Below are 25,979 nucleotides of genomic sequence, written 5' to 3' on the forward strand. Positions count from 1 at the left end.
CCTTACCACTTCCAGTGCCTCGCTACCTATTGTAAATTGCTGTTCTCTTCCGAGACTGTGAAACATTACTTTAGTTTTCTGCAGCTTAATATTTAGACCCACTGTTCTGCTTGGCCTCTCCAGGTCAGTGAGCATGCATTGCAGTTGGTCCCCTGAGTTACTAAGCAAGGCAATATCATCAGCGAATCGCAAGTTACTAAGGTATTCTCCATTAACTTTTATCCCCAATTCTTCCCAATCCAGGTCTCTGAATACCTCCTGTAAACATGCTGTGAATAGCATTGGAGAGATCGTATCTCCCTGCCTGACGCCTTTCTTTATTGGGATTTTGTTGCTTTCTTTATGGAGGACTACGGTGGCTGTGGAGCCGCTATAGATATCTTTCAGTATTTTTACATACTGCTCGTCTGGCCGTAATGGAGGCCGTAATGCCTCCATGACTGCTGAGGTTTCGACAGAATCAAACGCTTTCTCGTAATCAATGAAAGCTATATATAAGGGTTGGTTATATTCTGCACATTTCTCTATCGCCTGATTGATAGTGTGAATATGGTCTATTGCTGAGTACCCTTTACGGAATCCTGTCTGGTCCTTTGCTTGACAGAAGTCTAAGGTGTTCCTGATTCTATTTGCGATTACCTTAGTAAATAGTTTATAGGCAACTGACAGTAAGCTGATCCGTCTATAATTTTTCAAGTCTTTGGCGTCCCCTTTCTTATGGATTAGGATTATATTAGCGGTCTTCCAAGATTCCGGTACGCTCGAGGTCATGAGGCATTGCGTATACAGGGTGGCCAGTTTCTTTAGAAAAATCTGCCCACCATCCTTCAACAAATCTGCTGTTACCTGATCCTCCCCAGCTGCCTTCCCCCTTTGCATAGCTCCCAAGGCTTTCTTTACTGCTTCCGGCGTTACCTGTGAGATATCGAATTCCTCTAGACTATTCTCTCTTCCATTATCGTCGTGGGTGCCACTGGTGCTGTATAAATCTCTATAGAACTCCTCAGCCACTTGAACTATCTCATCCATATTAGTAAGGATATTGCAGGCTTTGTCTCTTAACGCATACATCTGATTTTTGCCAATTCCAAGTTTCTTCTTCACTGCTTTTAGGCTTCCTCTCTTCCTGACAGCATGTTCGATTCTATCCATATTATACTTCCTTATGTCAGCTGTCTTACGGTTGTTGATTAACTTCGAAAGTTCTGCCAGTTCTATTCTAGCTGTAGGGTTAGAGGCTTTAATACATTGGCGTTTCTTGATCAGATCTTTCGTCTCCTGCGATAGCGTATCCTGTCTAACGGAGTTACCACCGACTTCTATTGCGCACTTCTTAATGATACCCACAAGATTGTCGTTCATTGCTTCAACACTAAGGTCCTCTTCCTGAGTTAAACCCGAATACCTGTTCTGTAGCTTGATCTGGAATTCCTCTATTTTCGCTCTTACCGCTAACTCATTGATCGGCTTCTTATGTACCAGTTTCTTCCGTTCCCTCCTCAGGTCTAGGCTAATTCGAATTCTTACCATCCTATGGTCACTGCAGCGCACCTTGCCCAGCACGTCCACATCTTGTATGATGCCAGGGTTAGCACAGAGTATGAAGTCTATTTCATTTCTAGTGTCGCCGTTCGGGCTCCTCCACGTCCACTTTCGCATTTCCCGCTTGCGGAAGAAGGTATTCATTATCCGCATATTATTATGTTCCGCAAACTCTACTAATAACTCTCCCCTGCTTTTTTTAGTGCCTATGCGATAATCCCCCACTGCCTTGGCATTGAAGTCGCCCGTCAGTATAGTGTATTTTGTTTTCACTCTACCCATCGCCAATTCCACGTCTGTCACAAATCACGGCTTCACAGACACTGGCGGATACGGCCGCTACAGTATCGCTTAGCCACAGATTCGTGGCGGAAATGAACACAGCGAGTTGACAGGCCAGATGGCTTTTTCGCGTTCGCTCCTTGTTGTTCCCGTTTTTGAAGCTGTGTTTTCGGCACGAAATCACTCCTACAAGCTCGTCTAGACATTTTCGTAGCAGCAAATGTAGCTTCAATGCTTAAGCACGGACCTCGGTGTCCTTCCTGCAGGGACTCTGACGCACCAGCTGATCAAGTTCCGGGCGGTCAGCGGATTCCTCATGGCGCAGACCTACCTGTCCACGGTGCTACTCTTCTCGGGCTTCTACCTCGTCCTCTACAGGCTCAACGTGAGTGCCCAATCTGCAGTTGCTCCCCGACGACGATGACTTAGTTTTTCCACCCGTTCGATATATGGTGGTGCTGGAATTCCGGCGCGATATCGAAGACATTGAAGTTATGCCCCCCCCCCTTTTTTTTATTTCTCTTCTTCTTGCGTGATGTAATTCGTGAGGTTGGCCACTTCAGTTGGCACCAGGTACTTTCGTCCCTTATAGAAGAAGGATGGTATCACAAAATTTCTCAGTGTCACAGATGCTACACGGAATGCAATCAGTCAGCATGAACTCAAAGTTGCTTCCATTTTCTTGTCTGATAATCAAGCTCCTGCTGCAAAATTAACGAAAAGAAAGTTGTCAAAGAATGCCTTCTCGATCCAAACTCATCTGGGGTTTCCTTTAATGTTCCTTTAATGTTCCTTTAATGTTCCTTTAACATGTACCCGTCGTGGTTACTTTGTGGCTTTGGCGTTGCTCTGCTAAGCTCGAGGTTGTGCGATCGAATCCCGGCCGCGGTGGTCGCAATTTCGATCAGGACGAAATGCGAGATCTCTCGTCTACCGTGGATTGGGTGCCTGTTAAAGAACCCCAGGTTGCCAAAATTAATTCGCAGTCACACCCTAAGGTGCGCCTCATGATCGTATCACGATCTTGGTACCTAAAACCGCATATTTTTTTTCGTTCAACGAACGAACTCGGTCATTGCGTAGTAAGCGCGAGCGGCCCCTTCCAACAAAGCAAAGGCGCCAATCAAACGTCAGCGCTCGCAAAAGCAACGTGCGCAGCCCTAAGCATAGCTTGGCAGTGCATGCGCGTGAGTGCGCTATGTCAAAGCAAGCAGCCGCCGCCAGGCGTCGCCCGCGGGCCCCGGAGGGTAAAGCCCCTTAAACTTCGTAACTTAGTGCCACGCTTTGAAGAATGCCGCCTCCTCCTCGCGCGCTCTGGCCGAGGCCGACGCCGCGTCGCTATTGGCCTAATAGCATCACGTGGGCCCTCGCGCCATGCATCAGCGCCAGGACCGACGAGGAGCTCATGTTGGCGCCATTGCTACGCTCGAGTGATGTAGGCGGCACCACGATCGAGGAGGGAGCGTGAAAGAAAGGAGAAACGAGGAGGAGTGAAGGCGGAAGAGGAGAGTGTCGCTACTTTACGAAGTTTAAGGGGTTTTACCCCTTTCACGCCCCCTCCTCAACCGTGGCGCCACCTACGCTGCTCGAGCGTAGCAACGGAGCCAGATGTTCTCCTCGCCACTCCGTAGACTCTTCTCGAGCGAAAATGGCGCTGAAACAAGGCGCGAGGGCCCACGTGAATCTATTAGGCCAATAGCGACGCGGCGTCGGCCTCGGCCAAAGCGCGCGAGCAGGAGGCCGCATTCTTCAAAGCATGTCGCTACTTTACGAAGTTTAAGGGGTTTTACCGGAGGGCAACCCGAAAGTACCGGAGCTGTTTCTCAGTGCGTTCTACACAACAGTGAACGGAACAGTGACCTTTAACTGTGAAGAGTGTCCCTTTAATTCCTCACACAAAAAAATAAAAGAAAGAAAAACGAAAAACGTGGCATGAATTCCGATGCGTGCGCCCTGTGTACGCTGCCTACTTACCCATAACTCCTCAATTGGCACCCTGAGCTTCCTCCTGCCTGAACTCGCTAGCTGCTTTTTGCCACCTCACGCTCGCAGTAGGCAATAAGCTCGCTCTTCTCTTTTATCTATCTTTTGTCTACTTACCGAGATGCCGTAAACGGAACTATATACCTATGTACCCTCACAAAAAAGTAAAAATTTGAAATCGTACGCTGACTCACTCTTATATCGTCGCCGCTTCACGCACAGTTTCTAAAAGACAAAGAGATTCGTTGCGAGACGTCACGGCAACGAACTACTGATTCGCTCGTACATGCGGAAATGAAATGCCGCATCCGCCGTCGACAGTGGCTGGAAAAAAAATGTCCTCTCGTTTCCTGGCTCTCCGTAGCACAAGTTCGGGCCCGACGGACGCTCCACGCTCCGTTCCACGATGCTACAAACGTGATAAGCTTCGAGTAGTGTGCATGCGTCAAAAAATCGTATGGCAGTGACGACGATGGGCAAACATTCTCCACTGAGCACCGGCGCAACGCACGTGTTGTGTACGCATTGTCGCTTTTATTTTCCCCCTCTGGAATTTTTTTGCGCTTCTCCTTTAGGCGTTCGTGGAATGCAAAGAAGCCGTCTGTTCCGCGAAAGGAGAATGAGATGTTCGTCCCGTGTCGTAGTTCGGTGCAGCGTTACCGAGGCTCGCGAGGAACTGAAAAGAGTTAAAAGAGGGCGAGCGCGGTGGCAAGGAAATGGAGCGTTCGGTCGTCGCGCGCGCGAGGAAATTGTGCCGCATTACGGCGTCCTTAGAAGCAACCTGTAGTTAGATTTGCAGCGCCTGTAGTGCGCAGATGTGGGTACGTGTATCTGCTCAGTTGCCGGAAACACAAAACATTCAGCGTAGAGTTGAGGCCGCCCTATCCCATAAGTAAACAGTGTGGCACGGCACAGAAACTGGTCGTAGTATCTGTTCGTTTGCCTTCGTGTCGCGGAAGCGCCATCTATTTCCCCGGCGCTCTGCCGGACAGCTTGCTGCACGCAAAATGTTCATATCCGGGAGAGTACATACAGTAAAGGGAAGAGTGGCTGAGAACGGATTCGACGAAATCGCACAGCACCTCTCTGCGGTTGTTTTCCTTTTTTAGCCGCGTTCGTAGCGCGAGCGCTGTAGATGTCAAGGGCTGTTTCCCAAGGACACGGGAGCCCGACCGTTGGCTTCCTTCCATATGAGAGTTCCGTGTCCAAGTCACCGCGAAGCGCGTCTCTATTTTTTTTTTCTCCTCCTCCGTGGCGCGAGAGACGCTTCTCGTTGCAAACCGCTCCCTCTGGCCCGTCGTGGCGCGAGCCCTAATATGCGAAAGGGGAGAATTATAAATTCATGATCGAAGAAATGGAATCGCAGTGCTCCGCCTAGCCTCATGGTCCGACGCGAAAGGCTGTTTATGGGAAAAGCCAACCGTGAGATGTTTTAAGATCGCTCGAAGGTTCAGCCCGAGGAGTGATTTTCTCGATGTCGTCATTTCGCGCGTTGCCCGGGCTTTCTTTGCATCCTTCCTTGCGTTTCTTTTACTGCGCTTTCTTTTTTTTTTTCGCGGCTCCCCTTTTGAGCGCAACCGTTATGTCAGGATTCCTCGGCATCATCGTCTTTGGAAGCAATTTTGTTTTTGTGAGGCGTCTCGTCGGGAACAGTGGAGATGCCTGCGCTGCGGCGCTTGAAACTATGCGGTGCTTCAAGCTTGAAGAGACAATGCCCCATACGCAGTCGTAACTGACAAATGGACCGGGACTTTTTTTTCGAGGGCGTCTTCAGAAGCGCAGAAAAGTTAAGGCGAGCGCTTTAAAATTCAGGCTTGCTTTTCTTTTTCATTTTGTTTTGTTTTTGATTTTTTAGCTGCGCCATCTGAATGCGGCATTATGCGCATCTATGCTCGTTTGCGTAGCGTACGCTACAGGAATGGCCTTAAATAGATCCGCTCGACGGAGAATTTTAGATGGACGCGGTTGCCATTTAGGTAAATTATTAGGGAGCACGCAGGGAATGGGTGAGCATGCCTTTTGGTTAAATCACTATTTCGATAGCACCGGTATTTCGCGCTGGGGGACCCAATGCAAATTTCCGGCGATGCGCTTTTTGATGTGACTTGACGTGAAAAGCTTGCAAGGGACCTAGGACACACTTTTTTCGCGTGCGCATAATTAACGGCCATATTGTGAAACTGCAATTTCTCGTGCGTTCGTGTTTTTTTTTTGTAGTTCTCGTAACCATGCATTTTAAATACCTGGGAACTACACAGGCTGCATAACATCCTGCAGTAGCTCAGCCCCAATGGTATTTTACATATATTAGCAGTATGTATCGTATATTCGTCCCGTTGCATATATATATATATATATATATATATATATATATATACAATAACGCAGTGGAGAGCTCAGCATTTATTGTACTGTCATATAACCTTACATAGGCCTTTGGATTTCCTATCTCCAACTTGCCTCTCAATGTCTGAAGGTGAAAAGCAAGTGCGCTCGCCCGCGCAGCCTGAGACAGAAGTTCGTGGACTGTGCCCCTCCAATGGCAACCATGAAATTTCCCGAACTAACGCGCACATGAGTGATGCACCACGATCCTGTATAGCTAAAGAACTTAGGTCGTACTTTTGCAATTGTAGGAGTTACGCGCATAGGCCACGGCGAAACTCGGTGTTTTTTCCGAAGCCATGGTCCACAAACTTTCGCCCCAGACTGCACATATCCGAGCCAAAAGGTGTACGGCCGTGTACTTAATTTTGAAGTACCAAGTACTCGTCGCACTTTTGTAAGTAGTGTACGCTTATATCCTTGGTGCTCACGTGTATCCCAGTCGCAAGTCCAGCCAAGGCTGCAGGATTCGGACTCGCAGCGTTAATAGCAGCACGGTGCAGTAACGTTGCTTTTGATTTTTTTTATTGCTTATTACTACCCTCAAGGTAGAAGCATTACATTCCAGAGGTGAATCGCTTAAAATCCTACAAATTTGAACAAGAACTTATAACTACAAAATACAGAAAACAAATGTGAAACATGAGAAGGCCATATTTAGAAAACATAAAAGGAACAGAACACGAAAATCAAAACCTATTTCATTAGCCTATTCCATTACGAAGGGCAGAACGAAACAGTAAAGCTTCATTAATTGTGGCAACAGTAGAGGGAAGCCCGTTGGTATCTTAGCGTGTGCGGGGTATGAATAAACCAGAAAAGGTTTGGATCTTGCAAGATATAATTACTGCTTTATTATTATAGTTATAGTTACTGCTTTCTGGGGTGAAGCCGTGATGATATGTACGGACGTCGAACGAGCACCTCATCGAGTAATGTTTCATGATAAAAATTTTTATAAAATAGGCATAATAGTGCAACTTTACGTCGTGCTGAAAGTGGTTTTAGGCCGAAGTTATGTTTAATGCCTGTAACGCAAGCTATATGCATACTGAAGAAATGTGTGGGACCGGGTATAGTGGTAACTTTTTATAAAAACAGCGCGACAAGGGACGGAGGTCAGAAAGATGAATGAACGCTTTTGTTCGTTCATTCCTTTTTTCTGGCCTCCGTCTGCTGTTGCTGCTTATATATATATATATATATATATATATATATATATATATATATATATATATATATATATATATATATATATATATATATATATATATATATATATATATATATATATATATATATATATATATTGTGGGGTTCTCCTCCGGTACTCTTGGGACAAAGGAACGACAACACAGTAGTGCAAACAATCACAAGGGCATTTATTGCACCTTTCATAGATCAATGCCTGCTAGCCGAGTTGCTATCCACAAAACATGCCGATGGGCGCGCGACAAATCTAGAAGTCCGGCTCACCGCGACCGGAAAACGAGCGAATATGTTCGCCCCATGCTGGATCCCAACGCCTGGTCGTTCGCGTGTTCGGTAACGCCAACGGTGGCGCGTTCCAAGGCGGCCACGCGAGGCGGTCTCGCAGAAGCATCGGTCGGCGCGCACGCGGGACGTCCACGCCGTTCCCCGACCCGTCGGGAAAGAGGGCAAGCGCCTTGTCTCCCGGCGCCCAAGTAACCCCGCCTGTCGGCGGCGTTAGCAGCGCAACACTCGCGCCCTCTCCCGCACTGCGCTTCAACCACATCGGCTGCCGCGGGCGTCACGCAGGCCACGCGGCGAAGCGGGATTGCAGGATGGGGGAAATATATGGGGGAATATATATATATATATATATATATATATATATATATATATATATATATATATATATATATAGCAAGCTATGCGTTGACAGTTGGGGTAAAAAAGACGTATGGATGTGTTCCGGACTATTATCTCTAATAGGTTACTGAGAATTGTGTTGCGAAGTCGGGTGCTTTCCGAGGACCAGTTCATGGTAAAAAGCCCTTTCGTAACGGAACGCGGGAGAGAGAACGGGATTGGTGCAGTGGCGCCAAGCGATTTTGTAATCCGCCGCTCGCTTTACACGAATTCGGTCGTTGAGAGCGCTTCGTTGCGTAAGCGGAGAAAAAAAAACGGGCCGTGTCCACTCTTCGCTGTCGACGCGATTTCAATGTCGGCCAATGACTGCATTTTTTGTGCATTTTGCGTTGTTTCTCAATATATATATATATATATATATATATATATATATATATATATATATATATATATATATATATATATATATATATATATATATATATATATATATATATATATATATATTTATACGTGTGTGTGTGTGTGTGTGTGTGTGTGTGTGTGTGTGTGTGTGTGTGTGTGTGTGTGTGTTCGGCGCTTTCGAATGCAAACAGAAGGCCACTCACCCTTTGTCTTTGTCATCTCCTCCTCTTAGTAACAGAGCTATGAAAGAGAGAAATAACGTTTATTAGCCCCTCGTTGGAAACAACCAAATCCTTTGAAACGCTCATTCGTTGTCTGCGACTCTGTACCGCGTATACAAAACACTTGCTGCAAAAAAAAAAACATTCAAACGCTAATAGTCCGGAATACACTTCTGGCCACGTGGGTGAGGATGTACAGCATCTTGTGTTATAATGTCCGCGACACGACACAGTGAGACGACGTTTAGCACGTGGTTTAATGGCATCGGAGCGCAGACCTTCCCGCGTCAGGAAGATTGTAGGCCCTTGGGGAACGTATTCATTGGAAAGACGAACATTACTGGCCCTCCAAAAAATTGTAAAGCGAACAATATTTTCGGAAACTATTAAGTAATGTGTTTATCTGTAATAATCTCACTCTATGTAATTATTTGACACGGCTTTGGCCCATTCAATGCCTGGATTCATGTACCTTCGTTTGAAACAAATTCTTGTTTTCTCGTGTGCCTCAATATTATTGTAGTAATGTCGGACTTTGCGTTATTGTGGCTTGGAGTTGACTCTTAGTTTTATTGCTTTTAGGTTATTTCTTTTTCTCATATCTCTAGGTTAAGAGGAGTAGCCGGCGCCAATTAAAGGCGACATCTCCTATAAGCACCATACAACTAAAAAGAACCAAGTCCCAAATTAACTAAAGCCCCTGTCTGGACCTCCTAGTAGGGTTCACCTCTTGCAAAATATTTAGTTTTGTACAGTGCCTGTTCTTGCGTTCTTCTTTGGGCTGTCGTCTTTCGCAGGTTGTCGGGAAGTATAATGGAAGAGGGAAGGAGTGGAGGAGGAGGAAGGAGGTGGGGGTGTGTGTACTCTTTTGTAATGCTAAAGTGACCACTCGTAGCGTGTCGGAGCGGCTCGGTCGGTGATAAAATGCGCGAAAATGAAAAATGCCTGGCCCGCATCACTACGCCATGACGTCGCAAATTCTTAAACATCCACTCGTTTCTAAGCTCGGTGACAGTTTCAGAGTTCAATTCGAGCCCCGCACGCAAAACCGCGCTGCATCTGTACTCCGCACACGCAACGCTCCAAAACATAGCTCGCGTGAGACGCCGGTATTGAAAGAATGTCGTCTCTGCGGTGACGTCACGGAAATTAGCGAAAGTAAGCGGTTGGCGCATGTGTATGTAATTTATGTCAAGTTGGAAAGTTGTCAAGCCAAGTTGTCTTCAAGTTGGAAAGCATTGTATTTGTATTTGTCGCCGCATTCTATGGGAACCGCAGGCAGAATATTTGACCTGCTTTGAGAACTTTTTTTCCGCGTCGGAACGGCAAAATTCGTGAAATTAGGCGTGGAATATTAAGATAGTACCTTCACCTTCCTTGACTCTTTCAGTAATCAACCTGGTACAGCAATATTAACCAGAACAACATTAAAATATTACTTTGTCATCCTAACCTGATTTAGCGTTCCTCTTCAAGTGCCCGTGTAACGCGGGACAAGATGGTTACTCCCGCAAAGAAGTCGCGCGCACTCGTTTTCTTTGTGTGTGCGGCCATCGAAGGCCTGGTCCTCCCGGCTCCATAGGCAGCTTAACAGTGATGCCTTGCATCCTACGAGGTGGTTCGGTGGCCATGGCATTGTGCTGCTGAACACGAGGTCGCGGGTGCGAATCCCGACCATGTACGCGGTTGCATTGCTACTGGGTGCATAACGCAGAGGCCTTAGCTACGGCGTTTCTCGTAGCCCTAATGTGGCTTTGGAATTTTAAACCCTATGAATGAATCAGCGGAGCTTTGGAACTAAGCCTTTGCAAGCTTTTCTTCGTTGCGGTTTTCAGCAGCTTTGAATTTCTCCTCATGGAGGCCCTACGTGTATTAAATATGGCTCGACTCCTTGCGGCTTAAGCAACCAAAGTTCACTGCTCGTATTTTTTTTTTTTTTAGGTGTAGAAGCGTGGGAAGGTAGGCTGCGTCAAAGCTAGCTATCCCAAACTCATTATTCAAGCAATAATAAAAACTCAAAATGAGAAGATGGGAAAAAGTGTTACACCCACACGAACACAAGTGGGAAAAGAATGCATCTATACGGCCACCAGCACCGAAATCACAGTCCAGTAACTGTAGGACGGTCACCCACGAAACAGGAGGGAAAGAGATCGCCCAAGCCTCTTCATGCACGCATAAGGATAACACGACCACGAGATCATCCCGTTAAAAGAGAAGCCTATAGTGTAGAGAAGGCAAAACAGTAATGCCCCTTATAGGCAGTCCATAAGATTAGCGTCCGCTAAAATCGCGTTGGGTACTCACGGCACGCCTCTGCTTATTAGGGCATGACCGCAGTTGTTGCTGCTGTTTCGTTACCGGTTGATTTTTGTTCCTTGTTCGCGACTTGTATTACAATGCGACGCCTGTGAAGCGGCGTATTTTGTTTATGAAAATACCTTGAAGAGTAAGCTTTTTTATGAGCAGAAGCACTCATAGATGCTCGACACACCTGGTCGGTGGCAGAAACGTAGAAGCAAATTTGTCGTCGTCGTCGTCGTCGTCGTCGTCGTCGTCGTTGTTGTTGTTGTTGTTGTTGTTGTTGTTGTTGTTGTTGTTGTTGTTGTTGTTGTTGTTGTTGTTGTTGTTGTTGTTGTTGTTGTTGTTGTTGTTGTTGTTGTTGTTGTTGTTGTTGTTGTTGTTGTTTCTTCAAATATCAAGTTAGGCCGGTTGGTTAGGAATCAAGTGTACGGTTCGTAACAAAGATTTGTGGAATTCACCAAGAGTAGAAACGAAAAGTTCGAGTTATGAACTTTGTTTCTGTAGCATAATAGAAAGCAATTGTATTAACTGTTCGTGCAAGCCACCCCGGGTCCTTAACAGTGTGGACTCGGACGCTCCTTTCAAAACGTCCCATGTATATAATTCTTCGTACTTTGTGACTCAGTGTTCCTATCGTCTGTTGTTGAAATAAGCTTTTTTGTAAACACACACCTCCGCCACAACGCTATCGCGTTAAAGCCGCCTACTTCTTGGCCAGTCTGCCATAGCGGGCATGCGCCCTCCTTTCGCAAGCGATAAAGAGAGATTTCCACGACGATGAGCATGACGTGATTGACCCGCAATGAATCGCGTCGCCGGTGGCTTATCTGCTGCGTCCTTGCGTGCGCGGCGTGATCGAGTGGCACTGAGCCACGCAATGTTCGTCCGCGGAGTTCGGTCGGGCGTGTGAATCCAGCTTAAGAAGAGGGATTCGCTGCGCACCTCTCATCGTGCTGCGGCGCGCTTAGGCAACATCAAGCACGTCGTGTCCTTTGATTGAAACGTTTTCATGCTGACTCAATGTGCCGTTTTATGTGTAAAGTCCACCATGGTGGCTAAAGAGCACGTTCTTCATTGAAATCTCCAGCGCAATTCTTGTCCTAATGCGCAATCTATCGCCTACGGAGACATCATCCCAAGGTTGGTATATCTGACGGGATTTCTAGAGACTGGCATACAGCGCTTCTGTATATGCAACTTGTCTCCGCCGCTTACAAGCTAGTCATTTGGCATATATATATATATATATATATATATATATATATATATATATATATATATATATATATATATATATATATATATATATATATATATATATATATATATATATATATATATATATATATATAGTATAGGTTTAGTGGGGCTCTCTCGTTCGGGGCTCTGCCCCGCCACTCAAGATATTAGGCACAAGGTGCTTAGGGAGGCGAAACTCAAGCCTATTGTTCCAGAGGACTATACCCGTTGGATAGCGTACATGAAATGTATAAGCTCACCGTTACAGTAGCTGCACCAGACAGGGTTGCATACACTTATTTGAATCCCCGCTTCATTCTTTACCGCATATGCTTTGCGACAAATCCCCCGATTAATGAAACTGCCCCTAATAATTATTGCCTTCGCCGAGCCAAGGAGCCGCGACCCCTAGGGTCGCGAGCAGACCGCATGGTACTAGTTTCATGGAGGTCACGACTCATTACAGATTGGGAAGGACCCGGTATCCCCGCGCGCACCCAACACTTACTAAGCAGGAAGCTGTGGCCTGGAGCCTCCTTCAAACCAATACGTACCTGAACCCGGTGGCTTAGTGCCACTACTACCCAGGCCAGTATTCCGACAAGTGTAAATTATGTAAAGAACGCGTGGACCTGCCACACATTATGTGGGCTTGCCCTCAGGCGACACGACAGGGCCGCATAATAACTAATGATGAGCAGTGGGAGACCGGGCTGCTCAGCTTGGCCGTGGAAGACCACCTGTGGGCCGTCCAGCTTGCCGAAGACGCCGCTAGGGCCCAAGGACTATATTGGCCGCCGTTTAAGTTTGGGCTTGTGCCCCTCGACTGCTCTCTCTCTCTCGCGCGCGCGCGCTCTGTGCTTTAATATGGCGAAATCAAAAGAAGTGTTGAAATTTGCATACAAAGTAGATGAGAGTAGACAAGATAATTTGTTTGACGTGAAGCGTATACTATAGGCTGGCCTGAGAAAAGATTCCTCCGATCTGCCACTATACTCCGAGGGAAGGGGAAGTGGAGCAAAAATAAGAAAGCATCTGTGAAAGAGTCAGATAACGTTATTTCCATGCACTCGTGGGTGCACTTACAAATAAGAATGGCATCATCTAAACGCACATTGGATGCTCTCAGGTAAAGTATAACATCTCACATCTCGCGCCCGTAGAGTAGCACGTACAAGGTCAGGACGTGGCAGCGATGCGCGTGCAATGCAGGGCAGCACACTTTCGCTTCAGTGCGCACTGCAGTAAATCCGTTGAATCGAAATGTTGAAGGAGCGAATAAATCAGCGAATTCCCTTTTCGTTGCAGCCCTCCGGCTGGGAGGTCTCCCTCACCGATCCGATGAACAGCGGCGGAGCCTTCACGCAGTACGTGCGCATGCTGTACCTGTCCGTCTCGTCGGCCACGCTGTGCGGTATGTACTGCTATACCGGCGTTGCTGCGCTGGAATACACTGGAGGGTTTGCTTGCGACGCCTACTGAGGTCCTCGTCTCACTTCTTTTCAGCTTTAGTGAAAAAATTTAAACATATATAGAAAAGTGTGTTTGAAGTCCCCCTTCGGCGCTATATACACGTCGTTTACACTACATACGACGTAATGCACGTGACTTCCAAGGTTAGAACAAAACACGCAACCGATTTCACAACTACTTCACTAATTGTTGCCGAGCTAGTTATTTCGTACTTCCTGCGGTTTAAAAGACGCGAAACCATGTGAAGAAACGACCGGACAGGTCAGGGACACTATACGTTTGCTTTAAATTGTTATGCCAGCGAGTATCTCGTTGTGGGTTATTGGTGCAGGCAGTTGCAGTTCACAAAAGACGACACACTGCTTCAGAAGCTTGCACACGCTCTCCTTAACTCTGTGTGTGTCATTTAATCATTAGCACTATGCGCCAGCGCAGGTCAAACCGTTCGTCTACTGACTACTACTTCACTGGTGCGATAATTTGTTACAAAAGCCACGTCTCGACTCGTTCATCAATGTTGCCTTGCGAACGTTGAGCATTCCGAGAAGTAAGCTAACGGGCGTTGGCAGCTGCCTTTGTATACGAAGAGTCGCTTACGTAGGCCTGTGTGCTTACGTTGCATTGAGAAAGGAACCTGCAATAACACGCATGTAAAGAGTTGACGCAACGTGTCCGCCCACCTTTCTTTGTTCATACTGCAAAGCCATTATGAGGACGCGTTACGTATGCACTGATGTCGTAACGAACGCCGATGCGATGGATTATGTTTCGAGACGCTTCCTGCATGGCGGTCGTTTTGATAAAGAAACTACATAGCGCTTACGAGCGCAGCGCTCTCTCTCCTGTCCGAATGCAAGCGTTCGCGTGTGCGAGCGAAACGCGAACGCTCTGGCTTCCGCCGCGAAACAATGAGCCTCACGTGTCAGCATTCCGGCTCCGGTGTCTTCTGCCAGCACCCGTGTATGACAATAGCGGTTCAAAGACATAATAAGGTTCCATGTGGCTGTAGTGTCTGCCCGTGTGTTGAAATCCGAAGCGCCAAGGTCTCTTCCTGTCTAGCGCCAGGACAATCGAGACGTTCAGGGTCGCGCGGGCTTATTCAGGCACCGCTGCCGCACTCGTCCACACCGCGTGCACAGACAGGCACGTACAGTCCGCACAGTCCACGCCGCCGCCTGTATACCGTCGCCTGCGCCTGTGCCTTCGCTAATGAAAACCGCGCGGCGCGTTGGATTGGCTTCGATCCTGTCAGGCAAACACGGATGCGGGGATGCTTCAGGGTCCTCCGGGGCTTTGTGTATCCCGCGCGCGCTTATTGCATTCGTTGGTCGCTTCATTTTTTGTTTCCAGCCTGCAAAACGCGAGGCTGTTAGGAGAAAGCAGATCATGTTAAAGCTCCTTATAACGGTCGTCCTTCGAGTGGGCTCTTCCGCTTTTGAATACAGGCGTGGAAGCTTGCGCTAGTGAGGCGCACTAGTTGCAATGTCCAGACACAAGAAAACGAGACGTGAGAACGGCGCATAGGGGCATCTGGCGATGCAGTGGATCCCGACAAGAAACCAATTACGATTAATTACGCAAGCGGGCATTCCCTTTGCGGATGCCGCGGCTAACGAGGAGCGGCATGCGGGGGCGAGCGCATCCTTCCCCTGCAGCCACGCGAAGACATTCCTCCCGCCGCGCGACCTGAAAGGCGGAGACTTTTCGTAAGTCTCGGGCGTCGCTGACGCCTGAACGTCGCGAATTGTGTGCGCTAACCGAGCATGCCACCTGCCAGGTTTTTCCGCATTCAAGTGTTCTATATTTGGCCTACAACTATACGAAACGGTAATTGGTTCATCAGGGGAACCTTCATTTGCATGGGTTTCAAAGCCTCGCTTTGGACGCGTGCCCTTATAAGCGATATAGCTTTACAGATGCCTACAGATTGCGAAAAGAACGTGTGATGCTTTCGACGAAGCTTTTTGTAAGTTAAGTGTTTCTATTCTTTATTGCTGTTATACTGTGCGGGCCCTCGACTCTCACGCATCCCTTGATGTTGTTTTCCCCGCATTGCTCTCGTGTCTCCTGTAATCCGGCTTCTCCGCGTAGATGAGCGGCGACGGCGGGTGGTGTGGTTGCACGTTAGTATGAGAGATATCAGGAGTGTCGCGCTGCTAACGCTACCTAATGGTGGGGTTACTCGGGCGCGAAAGGGAGTAGCCTATTCCTCTTTGGCTTGGGATCGGCGAGCGGCGCGGGCGTTTCGTGCGTAGGCCGACACCCTTCGCGGTACCATCCCCCGAGAAAGGCTTAAGAGCGGGGCACCGGGATGGACGAACTCTACGGTTCCAACGCGACACCTTTCGCGTGACTTTACGCGAAAGATTATAATCGTTCGTGATTATAGGCGCTGGAGTTCAGCGTGGGTCCGAACGTATTCGCTCGCTATCCTGTTGCGGTCAGTCGAACTTCCTCGATTCGTCAGCGCCCGTGGGCATGTAATATTGGTAGTGATTCACGGTGGTAGGCAGCGCGAAGACTTCCAGGGACACTAAACAAAGAACGAAGCACCACAATCGCTGCACAAAGAACCAAACACCGCAAGTGCGACCAATCGAATTTCTTGTTAAGGTAGCCATTCGACTGGCTAGATTGGTGTATAAAAGGCGCACTTAAATGCCGTTGTGATTCTGTGCGTCACTGTGTTGTCCTTCCTTTGTCCCAAGAGCACGCGTGAGGCCCCACAGTACTGAGTGAATATGGAGGCACTGTTCAAGACCCTAAGGGGTGGCTAGTTGGTTATACGAGTATTGTAAAACATGGTTTTGCGGCGCAATTTTAGACGGAACACGGCCAGAAAGAGAGAGAGAGAGTGGTTTCCGGATATATAATATAGAATACATGAGATGAAGATGTCTTAGAGGGTTACGTTACTCACTGAGAACATTGGAACGAATTGTACTGGCCAGGTCCCCTGGTTCTCATGGTTGTTAGACACGGGACCTTTTCCTGAGCCTACTTCGAGTTCACCAGGGGAGGTATTCTGCAGGAGTCCACCTAGTGGAGTGTCCATTTTGGTCGCTGCTTATTGGATGCAGCATTACGAGGGAGGAGGAGATGAGCGGCCCCAGCCAATCAGCAGCGGCCGAAATGGACAGTCCACTAGGTGGATTCCTGCAGAATACCTCCCCTGACCACATCGAATCGCGTCACAGCTAATTAAGGAGCGCAGGAGGACATTTAGCACGTTCACGAGGTGGCGCACGTCCAAACAAGTTGGCGTCCCCCACCTCGTGCGCCACAGGTGGAGCTATTTACTGATTGACTCATCCCGAAAGTGTAGCGGGAGCCTGGCACGGTTCCAGGTAACGTGGGTCCCAAGGCAAGACGGCTGTAATGCACCGTGAAGCCCTGGCAGTAATCCCCCCATCCGCCTTTGTGAAGGTGGGTGGGGGGATTGCAAGCCAGGAAGGCAATACCGCAGAGAGAAGTAAGCCCTCGGTCAATTGGGGGCCAAGGAGCGACCCTGTGCGCCGGGTTTGACACAATCGCACGGGCGCCTACCATTGGCCGAAAATGACGCCACCTGAGCGGGCTCGCCGATTGGCCGAACGTGACGTCACTTCGAGACACCGAAAGGGTTAAAAGCCAGAGACCGGGAGCAGCAAGAGAGCATTCCTTCATTCATCTCTTTCGAGCTTCTTGCCACGGGCCGCAGTGTGTACGTGTCCGAGTTGCTGCCAGCCCGTAATGGCTTTATGACTTAATTTCTTTGTACTCTCACTGTAAATAATGCAAATAAACCTCCAGTTTTCATCTCAAAGTCCTCCTCAACCTCGGCCAACTCCCGCGCCCAACGGCAAGGTCCAAAATCTGGGGGACAGCAATTGGTATTGTCCTCCAGATCCAACACGGTGCACCTCGCGATTTTCTCTATGCACTGGTTGCATAGGGTACACGTGAAATTGCTGAGCACGCAATTACTACAGCCGATGTCCAGCACATAAAAGGCCAGACATCTTCGTCTAAATCAGTTTATACCGGTAAAACGTTCTTTCGAAGCTGTTTTTGACGCGATTGCGGGAAGGCCCCGTGTCGTAGAAAAGCCGGTGTTGGCGCCTGGCGTCGGCATCCCAGGTACAAGATGGTCCAAGCTGCATCTGGGGATTCAGCATATATGTTCAAGATCTCTACTATTCTTTACCGCATGGGTCCCTAATGTGCAGTGTTAAAGATTGCATAACAAATAAGAATGACGAGGTGTCATTCCGCAACACGTGCGGCATGACCGTTGCATCCGTTCTTGAACTTCTGCATTTTTATTTAGCGAATACACATGTAGGATTATGTGGTGAAACGTATATACAGGCAAGGGGTGTGTGCATCGGGTCAAAGGTAGCTCCCATCCTAAGTAGCATTTTTTTGGGAAGCATAGACAGAGAGTTGGCCAAAGATTTAGAAGGTGTAGTAAATAAGGTATACAGATATGTCGATGACTACTTGATTTTAGGCTGTCATGTAGACAAGGGTGCTTTCAGGAATAGGGTTGTAGAAGCCTTCAGTTCTCTGGGCAAAGGCTTAACATTTACTTCTGAAGTACCGGTAGATAATAAGCTACAGTTTCTTGATGTCAAGTTAGAATTCCTACCGGAACATGTGTGTTGGTCATTCTCACCCCGAGCCGGAAAACCGCTATTGAACTATGCCGCAAACCATTCCAGGCTTGTGAAGAATGGCATAGTCATTTCGTGTTTCCGGTCAGCGTTGTTGAATTCATGTCCCCACACTGTAAACATTGCATTTTTTGAGCAAGTTGATAGGTTGAGAAAGGCTGGGTACCCGCTCGCTGTGATGCTGGCATCGTGCGCTAGACTAATGAAAAAACTAAAACAGGGTAAAGCACAATGTAAAAAGAATCAAACGCAGAAGGATGTAGCTTCCAAGATTTCAGGGATTCCGTATGTGCACGGCCTTTCACACAGACTTAAAAAGGTGGCTGGGAGTTACGCACTAAAAGTGGTATTTTCGGCAAAAAACAAAGTAGGTAGTGTGTGCTCTAAGGTTAAAAAGTTCGAAAGAAAGGATGATGTAAAGAAAGAATGTAGTGTTAAACATCCGCGCAAGAACCAATTTGTTGATTGCGCGAAGAACGTTGTTTATCAGATCCCTATGACGTGTGGTCATGTGTACGTAGGGCAGACTGCGAGATGCATTAACACGAGGTTAAGGGAACCCTTGTCCAGTCTGAAAGGTTGCCCTAGTACGCATTTGGCAATGCATTGCCAAGAACATGATTGCTCACCTTGGCCGGTATTTTGTAGCGATGCCTTTTCCGATTCTATGCTTTTTCGCGCTTTTCGCGCTTGACCAGTGGTCAGAGCGACGGTCTGCCTGCATTATAAACGGGATCGGACGGCCGTGTGTGGTGGATGATAAGAATAGCATAGAATAAGGCATAAGGCATCCCTACAAAATAGCGACCCTTGTCTTACTCGCACCGACATTTTGTATAGTCATAGGAATCAAACCGCGAGGGAAATTGTGGAAGCACACTGGATTGAAAAACAAAAAGAAAAATGCATCAGCCATCCTTCTGTTTCACTGTTGGAAAAAGAGAATTCACTTCTATCATCACATCTTTAACGCATTTTATCGTAAGTGGTTGTTTCATGCACCTTGCTGTTTTTATGTTGAGCGGGTGGCTTTGGTCCACGTCTTTTTATCATAAGTGTTATATGTACTATAGACGTGCTCTCTTGACTTGGTCGCGCAGATCTGTGTGTATTATATGCGCTATAGGCGTGCTCTGTTGACTAGATCGCACAGATATGTGGGTATTTAAGCAGGTGGTTCTTCAAAAATAAAACCAGTTGTTAGAAAGCGCTCGTCCTTGTGTTGCTTCTATTCTTCTTCCCTGTTTAATTGCGCACAAAAAGCTTTAAGATGAATCTGTTCCAGCTAGTCCGACTTGCAGTTATTCTTTAGTTTACTTTGAGTTCAATTCGTTTTTTTTTACTTTTTTTTAACCGATATACATTTAGCTATACCAGGGTCGAGCTTGCAGTGATGAGAACGTCACGGCGAGTTAGTACGTGGAAGAATTTTTGTATGGCGTCGAAACCTGTAATCCGCTTTTGTGCCTGTTCCGGCTTGCAAAGCATTCTCTTACATTAATAAGAGTTGTTGATTTCTTATCGCACACGCGCTATTTACAAATGCAATCTAAGTTAATATTCTTGTGCGCTCTCCCTTGAACTGCTGTCTTGTGACGGGCGCTGTCGCTATTTTTTGCACATCCAGCTACGCGAGAAAGACGATTTAATGGTTTCGAAAAATGGTTTATCGCGATGCCCGGGGGAAAATGATGTGTGATAAGCGATCTGCAAAATGCTTCTAATCCACAGCACGTTCCCGAACTGCGCTTCTCTGTCGCTTGATGTGCCGAGTTGTTAGGGGCGCTTGCAGGGAAAACTTGTTTCCCGCCTGTCATGTCCAGGTGCCACTACTTTCGTGTCACGCGTCACGCGCACGAGACAGTGTAGTCCGTCGCTCTGGCGGAGTAGAAGATGTGCGGGTAGTTTTGCAGACGATCACCGCAGGAACATGAGAAAGAAAAACGTTCATTCAGGCTAAACTTTGTAGGAACTGAGCAGACTTTGCGCACGTATACTACTGGGAGCTTCAAATATTCTGGTATAAAATTATATAATCCACAATTAATTATCAAAATTACATAAAACCCTCATATACTGTTGGCGGGCGGGGGTGGTAGTAATGGCAGGCGGCGGGGAACCTTCGGTTGTAGTTTCAGTTTGTTTTTCATTAGCGTACAGTGAAAGAGGTTGCTGCTAATATACAGGTATCTCAAGGTTAGTAGCCGCGTTGTCGTAAACATTTGTTTGCCGACTTGAATGATACCTGCGAATATTGTACCATCAGTCACAGTCCTTGCAGGCCTTTGAGCTGTTCGCCCTCCACTGACATTGGTCTTTGGGTGCAGATAGCTGCTGAAGCCTTTACAGCGAAACTGTTAACAGGAGTTCCGCAACGGTTTTAGTGCTGCGACGGTGGTGGCGCGGTCCGTATCAAACGTCACCCAGAGAACGCCAAGCAACGCAACCTGCGGCCTCACGACCAAGCCTCGAGTCGGAATGCACAGCCACGCACCGGCGTCTGTAGGACTGACACGTTATACAACGAGTTGTACGAGTGCCATGCTCATGGGGCAAAACTGTAGGGCAAAACTGTAGGCTGTCTGTACAGGTTATCAAACCTAGTTCCATTATGGCTAAAGAAAGCTATATATTACGGCCATTTCTACTCTCGCTTGTCTTACTGCGCGCTAGTATGGGCAAAAACGACTGTTCAAAACCTAAACAGACTCGAAGTGTTGCAGAAGAAGGTTCTCAGAATATTTGAAAATTTTTATGGGCACCCTCGCGAACTGCGTACTCATCAGCTATTCATAAAGCACGATATTACTAGAGCAAGTGATCTTTATACATATAAACTACTACTTTATACAAAAAAGAATAAGCTTTATGAGCATTCATTTGATAGCTCCGCCCGATACTCTCTCCGTAATCAACCCTTACCAGTTCCTTTTTCCCGTACAAGCTACGGAGAATGTCTTCTTCAACACCAGTTACCAGCAATACTGAACAAATTCTTAACTTGTACCAAATTCGAACTACCAGAATATAAATTCAAGAAACATGTGCGAAATATGCTTTTAAACATGTAAGAATCATTCGAACAACATCTTTATTTTGCTATTTGGTATATATTTCATTTTGATGTATAAATTATTTTTTGCCTTTGCACAAGTGTTTATAAGGATTTTGTGACATCTGCATTATGCAATTATGTTCTGCACTAAAAGTGTTGAGTTGCGTGTATTATATTTCATGCCTATGTTTTTGTACAGCGTTTCAGATGATTATTTTTGCATTCTGTCTGCTGCTGTTTAATGGGTCCTTGGGCACTCTCAAGATGTCTGCGACATCTTTTCGCCCAAGAACCTCCGACACGGTGTTGGAAATAAACTTCACTTCACTTCACTTCAAAAAAAAAAAATAGTCAAGAATGAGAAGAAAGGGGGTTAACCGAGGGGCCGGATTCTTATTAATCATGTCATGAAAAATCAACAAACAAAGACACCAAGGACAACACTGGGGAAATTACTTGTACTTACTTATTTGTTTAAAGGAATGATAAATTGATGGAAATAAAAGTGGATGAAGAAACAACTTGCCGCAGTTGGGAAACGATCCCATGTCTTCGCATTATGCGTGCGAAAACGTAGAGCATCGCACGCGTAATGCGAAGACGTGGGATCGTTAACCACCTACGGCAAGTTGTTTTTTCATCCACTTCCATTTCACCATCATTTCTTTAAATAAATAAGTGCAAGTAATTTTCCCAGTGTTGTCGTTGATGTATTTGTTTGTTGGCTTCTTATGAAAGCTCATAGTTATAGGTTTCAAAAGACTCCATTATAAATCAGGCATTGAATGACACCTACAAAGTCTCGGGCAGATTTTGGGCAGTGGCAAAACACATCCCTAGGACTTCCGAAGTGTGTGAAGACTTCATTAAATATATCTTCGCTGTTATTCATGTGCGAGTTTCTCGTGTATTTGAAGTGTCTCCCCTTTTTGTTTCATTTCTTGGCGATTCTTTGTGCAGGAGCGGCGAACATTCAGCCAGTGGCGTGGTACGCGACGCTGTCTGTCTGCGTCCAGGTGAGTGTGCTCGCGAAGTTGTCTTTCCATCTAGACCTCAGACCTCGCAACATGCGTGATTTTTTTATCAGTTCATAAAGGATTCCCCTCTTTTCTTTTTTAGCATCAATGGCAAACGATACTTGATGACTTTTATATCACACTATTTGGTAACAAGCAGGCATTGTAGAATCATCATTTATTTAATACACCGAGAAACGGCAGACCTAGCCTAGTGGTTGTAATATCCTGCAACAGAAATCGTACAGTGGCGCTCACGTATCCTTACATTAAGTTGCCCTTTAATTAAAGCATGCCGGATGCCATGAAGGGGTCACATGAAGGGGCTAAGAAGGGGCGCCCTTCTCAGCCTACTGTTTAGCTTTTGGTGATAAATAGCTGCCCGTTATTAAGTTCAAAGTGTGCGACGTCTATCCAACTAGTTCGTATAACCCATGGAAGAGGCAAAAACACACATACATAAGAAAAAGTAGTAACTAGACACCGCCTATATAGCAGGTGTCTTGTGTCCTTCCTCGCTTAGCACGTTTTCTTTTCTTTTTTTTTGTGTGACGGTTCACGTCTTCTATGATGTTTATTAATAATATATTGAAACAGTCCTCTCACGAAATAAATTAGTTCAGAAGATTAACTTTTCAGTTCATTTGCTGCAGTGCAGGCAGACAACAGTGCCAAACTACATACCCCGCTCTCACACAAAAAAAGAATGAAATAATAAATTACAAATGCGTTTTCAACTAAACCTACGGTCGAGTCACGTAAGAACCTAGGCACTTTCGAACATATCCCTTTTGGTTAAACTTTAGGTAACAAATTTCTCTCTGGTAATATTTGCCCGAAACTCCAGGGGCGAATTAATTGCCGCCTTCTCCAGTACTTGCTGTGTGGAAACCGGGCGTTCATGATCCCCCTAACTTAGCCTGACCTAACGCCTCCGAGACCATTCGCGACAGCGCAGTATTTATTCGCTAGTGCTAGCTTCTATCTCACCTTTCTGAAAAGCCCAGCTCTGTAACCTTGAAGCTCGCGCTAGGACGGCTCGACGGCTCACGCGCTAAGATTAAGTACCAGGGGTGCAGAACGGATTCGTTAAACTTGCAGTTCCTTCGTGGCTCATGAAAAAACGAGAGTTGTTCCTCGTCGTATTGTAGAACTATGAATAGCGCTACTGCGTATGCGTTGGCTCGGCCAGACTTAACATGGTACCGGAGGCGCGCATTAGAAGGGACAACACTCATATATAATGAATGAACAGTATTGTTTTCTTTTTTCTCTCCTGCATTTTTCCCGAGTGATGTTGATTACGTGTACTCAGTGCTCACTTATAATGTGCAATTGAAATTTTCACTCTGCGTATACAAAGTAGAAAAGAAACTGTCGCGCCTCCGGTGGCATAATGTTTTTTTTTTTTCAACTTGCTTCTTTGACTGCACCCTAAACCAACGAAATAAGAAAAAGGACGTCTTTCTACGAATGGAAACACCTTAACTCCCCCTCTTTCTCGCAACACAAAAGATAGGTAAACCATGGAATATCTATACACATTTGTCTCTAAGGACAACGGTAAGAATTGATGACGATAAAGTTGTTGGGACCACAACTTGTTGACTGTGTAGGACGGCCACCTGTCGTGCGAGTGGCGCGCATTCTCTAAACATATATTTCATTTATTATTGTTTACGTATGGTTCTGATAATGGTGCATATTCTATGCCGTCTGCCGCCAATTTATGAACTCAAGGCCCTCTCTGCGTTTTACAAATGATTCTCTATAAATTGACTGCATATTACCCCGCACGCAATTATTGTTAGTATTTGCGCTGAAAGCGCATATATATATATATATATATATATATATATATATATATATATATATAGCTCTCGTACCCCTTTCGGTGGCAGTTGGCGGCCTGTTCCTTGCTTTATTTTTTATCGCTCTCAATTGTATATATATATACAATTGAGAGCGATAAAAAATAAAGCAAGGAACAGGCCGCCAACTGCCACCGAAAGGGGTACGAGAGCTGACTACCATTTAGTAAAAGAAGTACACTGGAAAGCCCAAAATCCTACCCGTTATAGACTGCCTAAATATAACTTTAACATGAGGTTATTTAGCTGGCTGCCTTCAGTGGTGACTCTTGACCTTTCCGACAGTCACCCCACACTCTTTTGACCCTTCTTCCACTGGTTCTGCACCCGGCACATATGGCTTTCGCGCAAGACCGACAACAACAGTTTCACGCATGAGCCACCATGCATCATCGCACCGTTGCCCGTTTACCGTGCATACCGCTTCTCGTTCCGCGAAGCAACTCGGCCAACGTAGGCCTCCCCCCCCCTCTCTCTCTTCCTCTCTCTCTCTCTCTCTCTCTCTCTCTCTCTCTGACTGGCTTAAACGAACCAATTCAGGTTGGACGGTGGCGCGGGCAGTGTGGCGAAAAAAGGACGGGGCCCCATCTCAGCGCAGCAGACCTGCACGCTTGACGACGCCTCCGGCCGCAGTGCCTAACGAGGGAAAGGCAAACCGTGCTGCCTGCTTTGAATACGTGCCGTCGGTTGCCCGGCTGCTGCAGCCACGAAAGGATTTCCGCGTTCTTTTATTATAGTATTGTCTATCGGTTACCGCGGAAGCCTTCGCACTTCTTTTACTACTTCCTGTCGGTGGAGCGTGGCGGACTTGGGCGAGGCAAGAGTCAGAGATAAACTTTGTTGCGTACCTCAAGAGGCTTCGGCTTAACGCGTTCGTGCGTTCGGGCGTGTTCTGCCGCTCTTCCCGCAGAACCGACAAGAGCAGGTGACGTCGTGGTTTAAGCAGGCGCTGTGCGAGCGAGAGGCGCTATTAGTGCGTGGTAGTTTCGCGTTGGAAAGTTCGTAGAAAGTTCTGGCGTTCTAGCTCATTTGGTTAATACGCTTCTTCTTCGAAACCTGCAGGAGTCCGATAAGACTGAACGGAACGTCCGAACGTAGCGAAGGCGAAAATCGAAAGGAGAAAATGAATCGCGTTTGTAATGAACGGCGCTTCTAGCATCCAAATCAAGTTCTTGCTGCTGCTGTATAGAGCCCGCTTCGCGAGCAGGCGTTGGCTTTTCCGCCGTCTTTCTCGTCGTTTGAATGGAATGGACGCCTCACTCCGACGTTCAGCGCGCTCTTCCGTCTCCGTCTGTTAAGTCTTTCCATTCATCTGTCTACTACTTCATTCAGCAGCTTCCAGGCAACTTTCTGTTAGATGTCAGCGGTGTTCGTTCTCTTTTTTCTTTCTTCCCGGCGAATTCCTAAGCTTGCCGACGAGCTCTTTTTTCTTTTTTTAGGGGTTCAATTGGAGTAGTTTGTCAAGACGTACGCTTCGCTCTTTGAGAATGCATGTTCATTGTGTCCCCGTGAACTCCTTTCTTTACTGTGCGTGAAAGTTAACTCATTCGAAAGTGACGTCGGCACAAACATTCTGCAGGCGGAATTCTCAGCCTATATCTATTTCTTGTTCGGTTTCCGCCAGAAATTGGAGTCGAGACATCCAGAGCCTGGTGGAACTCCTAAACCATATTAGTACTACCCGCACCGTATTCCTACACGTGGCGATGTTACAA

General features: G+C 46.8%; 1 protein-coding gene across 1 annotated transcript in view; it reads left to right on the forward strand.

The window, feature by feature from the left end:
• The window catches only part of LOC135914896 (uncharacterized), a 364,873-nt gene that overhangs the window by 331,500 nt on the left and 7,394 nt on the right, over positions 1 to 25,979 (forward strand). Inside the window, exons 6-8 of the mRNA XM_065447822.2 lie at positions 2,091 to 2,209; positions 13,503 to 13,608; positions 22,338 to 22,393. Of these exons, the coding sequence (XP_065303894.1) occupies positions 2,091 to 2,209; positions 13,503 to 13,608; positions 22,338 to 22,393 (281 nt within the window). The remainder of the gene's footprint in view (positions 1 to 2,090; positions 2,210 to 13,502; positions 13,609 to 22,337; positions 22,394 to 25,979) is intronic.

This window comes from Dermacentor albipictus, chromosome 2 (genome assembly GCF_038994185.2).
Source record: "Dermacentor albipictus isolate Rhodes 1998 colony chromosome 2, USDA_Dalb.pri_finalv2, whole genome shotgun sequence".
NCBI lineage: Eukaryota > Metazoa > Arthropoda > Arachnida > Ixodida > Ixodidae > Dermacentor > Dermacentor albipictus.